A 3,919-nucleotide genomic window follows, 5' to 3' on the forward strand; every position below is an offset into this window, starting at 1 on the left:
CGGTGGTTAGTGATAGTGGTGGTGGGTTTTCTGATAAGTACAAAACAATGAGTATTTTTGTAATCTGCCACTTTCCTTGATAAGAAGGAATGTTTTCCATCAAACTTTGGAAATAATTCACTTTCCTCCATATGATGGAAAGTTTATTTCATTTAGGAATATTTTCCCTCCTTTAAGTTCAACCAAACACATAAATTCGAGGGAATTGGAATTCCCCTCGAATTCCATGCCAACAAAAGCACCCTTAGTCATATTTATTTCCGCTAGAAAACATTACTAGCTTACTTTCGATTTTGTAAACACAAATATTTTTTTTGTTAGAAAACTCAAGAACGTTATGAGGTAAGCCTGTAACTGTAAGTACTAAGAAGCGACAAGGCCCGTATAAGAAGTTGCCCAAGCCCGTGAAATAATACAGAGCCCTAAAACTTATCGAAGACGACTAGAATCAAACCGAAGTAGAAAGTAGAAACGCAGGTGAGGAAGTAATCCCAATTCTCAACAATGGCGTCTGGTAGCGAAAGCGTGGCTTTGGAAAGAAAGCTAAAAATCGTATCGGCTCTCTGTAAATCCCGATCTCTGGACCCTGTAAGTTTCAATCCAGCTTTCTATATGCATTGATTCAGTTCAGTCAGATCATATCTGATTTTAGTTTTCGCCGCTTGAATAGTTGAACTTCATTATCGATTTTGATAATCATCGTTCTAAGTATTTGATTGATTATTCTTATAAAGTTTTCTTGCATTCAGTTTATGAACTCATGTATGTTGTTTAGCTATTCCAATCTTCACCAAACGCGCGCAAATTATCAAATGTTAACTGTAGGATATGTACATTTTTACCTTAAACAGTTGCATCGGCATATTTTAATACTAGTCATAGCGATCGTATTTGTTTAGCTGTCTCTTTATGATATGTAGTTCAGCAATTCTATGTTCTTCTACAGTTCTACTAGTATTTTTTAGCTCAGTCAAGCTGTATCTGATTTGAAGTTTCGCTCCTTTGAGATTGATTACGAGACTTGATAAGTAATTCTGTAAGCATTTGCTTGATTACTTGCATATTGTGTTTAGTTTATGAACTTATGTATCGTCAAAGTAACAAGTGCCAACAGTGCCATTGATTAGTAGCTTTATCTCACCATTTTGAGTCTCTTTATGATATGCAATTAGTTCATTATATGGTTCTCTATGGCTCTATAGTCTATAGTATGTTTCAGTTTCTCCATGACCATTTTATGTCATAATATGAAATTGAGTTATTTCTTTTGGGTTTCAGTTTCTTTGTTATGGTTTATAATGAATACAAGCTTCCAACTATGCTGTAGTTATGTAGTTTTCTCAATTTCGTTGACTTCAATTTGCTGATTATAAAATGATCTTCTTTAGGAAACCCCATAAGGTAAACTGTTTCGACTTTTGGTGCTTTTACGTTTGCGGAAGTTTAGGTTGCAAAATAACAACTCACAAGATACAAAACACAAATAGAATAGGGAAATATAAACAGGTTCAGGCATAGAAGTATAGAACTTGGATTGGTTTGAAGCAATGAGCTTAATCCTATCTTGTATTTGTAGTAATGTAGTCAGATTTTTAAATAGAAGTGCTTTACAAACTTTTTGTTTTTGCATTATGCAATACTGATTGTATCCTGAACTTTCTTCAACTTCTTTTACACAGGCAAAGTTCTTGGATGATGTGAAGAATGACCTTAAAAGCTTGAGTCTTAACATTGTGAAGGCTGCTCTTGAGAACAATGTGGATGTAAGTTCATACTGGTTTTGACTTTTGAGGATGTGATATTGCATTCATCTGCTAAAAGCAAATCTTCATAGGAAACATGTTACTTTTATTTGGCATGGTTGGTTGTGACTTATAAAAGAACCTTTACATTTTATTACTCACCTTTTTTGCAGTTCAACAAGTGGGTGACATTTGCTGAAAACTTCCCATCAGATCCTGAGGCATGTCTAAAGGGCTTAAGCCAATTAAATGAATACTTGACTGAGAAATCTGTTCTTGTGGGTGGTGGATCCACCCCTTCTGAAGCTGATATAATTGTTTTTTCAACTGTTCATCCATATGTGGTATGTAATAGTTATCTTTTATGCTAGCTCATAGCTTCTAATTTCTTTTTATTAACAAAAACTGTTAGTTTTTTTAAACTTTTTTTTTTTCGTTTGTTAAGCTTGATTTGCTCTTACACAAAATATTTTCAGATTAGTCTTGCGGTTTCAGACAAGAATAAACTGCCACATCTTATGAGATGGATTGATTATATTCAGGTAATTGTATTTCTTTTCCTTGAGGTGTCATGTACTTCCTAAATATTTTTCCAGTCTTATGTATTAATGTATTATACCTTTTTTTTTCAATCTTTTTTAAGCAATGTACCTTTTTATTCTGCCCATTTTTGTTTGAACTAATTGATCCTCTGATTCATGTTGCAGAACAAGCATGACTTAAAAGAGCTGTTTGAGTGGATTTTGGTAGAGAAGGCCCCATTCGATCCTCCAGTGAGTAGAATCTTCAATCTTTATAGATTTCAAATGCACGAAATCACACAACATACTTTCACTTATCTGTTTATTATAACATCCTACTTTCATTTCTTACTATTAGTCTATTACAACACTGTGCTATGAAAAATTTACCAAATGACGAATGTCATTCAAATACAAAGCAATTAAATTCTGAATTTTTTTATTTAATACTTTCTTTTCAGTTGGCAAAAGTGACAGCAAAGGTGGAAGGCGAGTCAAGTACAAAGAAGGCTGAGTCAAGCACAAAAACGGCCGAGTCAAATACAAAAGCATCAAGTTCAAAAGCTGAAGCCCAGAAAAAATCTGATGGGGTATGCATCTATTTACTAGAAGAAAGTAATATTGAAAAAGAAGAAAGTGAATAAATAGACTTACATGAGTTTTTCTTTGAAGTCGAAGAAACAAACAGAAACAGCCACAGAGAAGAAGAAATTGCCTGAAAAGGCAGCAGATGAGAAAGAAAAAGAAAAAGAAAAAGAAAAAGAATTAAGTGTGAGTTTATTGAAAATACAGGTTGGACTCATTCGTAAAGCCTCCAAACATCCCTCAGCCGACAGGTTATAACAAATTAATCTTTTATTTCATTATCTTCTCCTCTCATGTATCATAATATTTTCATTTTAATTTATTTTTTGGGGGTGGAATTTGATGGTTCAGTTTATTGGTGGAGGAGATAGATGTTGGGGAGAGTAAATGCAGGCAGGTGGTTAGTGGTTTAGCAAAGTTTTGCACTCCAGAAGAGTTAACGGTATTAATAAATAATAAAATAATACCCACTTTCTCCATTTTTATATTATTATTATATACAGTGTGAGTTGTGTTGATGGTATTTGAGTTTGCAGAATCGTCTTGTGGCATTAATTACAAATGTGAAACCTGGAAAGTTAAGAGATGTGGTTTCAGAAGGACTGGTTAGTAAAGTTATTATTATATGTTATTTGTTAAAATTTAAAGCCTAGTGTTATCTTCATCATCATCATGTAAAGTACAATTTGTCTGTTATCTTCCATTCCAGGTGCTATGTGCTTCAAATGCAGATCATACAGTCGTGGAGCCTTTGGTTGTTCCCCAAGGGGCTAAAATTGGGGAATGTGTCACATTTTCCGGGTATTTATTACTTTTCCCCAATATTAATTAATTATTACCCTTTGTTATGCTTGCTTGCTGATTATATAATAATATAAAACACCAGGCACGAAGGGAAGCCAGAAGACGTCTTGAACCCCAAGAAGAAACAACTTGACAAGATAACACCGGTAATTGCACCTTCTTCTTCACTTCTTATTATTTTTATCAACACTCACTTGAAGGAAAAAGAAGACATATCATATCATATCGTATAATATATGTTGGTTATTGTTTAAGTAACATGAATTG

The 3,919-nt window shown here is 33.6% G+C and overlaps 1 protein-coding gene across 2 annotated transcripts in view; it reads left to right on the forward strand.

Annotated features, from left to right (window-relative positions):
- Positions 1-430: 430 nt before the first annotated feature.
- LOC145088684 (Nucleic acid-binding, OB-fold-like protein) overlaps positions 431-3,919 on the forward strand; it is a 3,768-nt gene continuing 279 nt past the window's right edge. Inside the window, exons 1-11 of one of the 2 annotated variants that reach the window (XM_079027074.1) lie at positions 431-588; positions 1,680-1,763; positions 1,916-2,086; positions 2,219-2,284; positions 2,450-2,515; positions 2,725-2,853; positions 2,942-3,099; positions 3,200-3,290; positions 3,385-3,453; positions 3,558-3,649; positions 3,735-3,798. In XM_079027074.1, the coding sequence (XP_078883200.1) occupies positions 505-588; positions 1,680-1,763; positions 1,916-2,086; positions 2,219-2,284; positions 2,450-2,515; positions 2,725-2,853; positions 2,942-3,099; positions 3,200-3,290; positions 3,385-3,453; positions 3,558-3,649; positions 3,735-3,798 (1,074 nt within the window). In that variant the 5' untranslated portion in view covers positions 431-504. Of the gene's footprint in view, positions 589-1,679; positions 1,764-1,915; positions 2,087-2,218; positions 2,285-2,449; positions 2,516-2,724; positions 2,854-2,935; positions 3,100-3,199; positions 3,291-3,384; positions 3,454-3,557; positions 3,650-3,734; positions 3,799-3,919 lie in introns of both variants that reach the window. The other variant, XM_079027073.1, reaches the window with a different exon arrangement.

This window comes from Lactuca serriola, chromosome 2, assembly GCF_051521515.1.
Source record: "Lactuca serriola cultivar US96UC23 chromosome 2, Lser_US96UC23_V15, whole genome shotgun sequence".
In the NCBI taxonomy this organism is placed as follows: domain Eukaryota; kingdom Viridiplantae; phylum Streptophyta; class Magnoliopsida; order Asterales; family Asteraceae; genus Lactuca; species Lactuca serriola.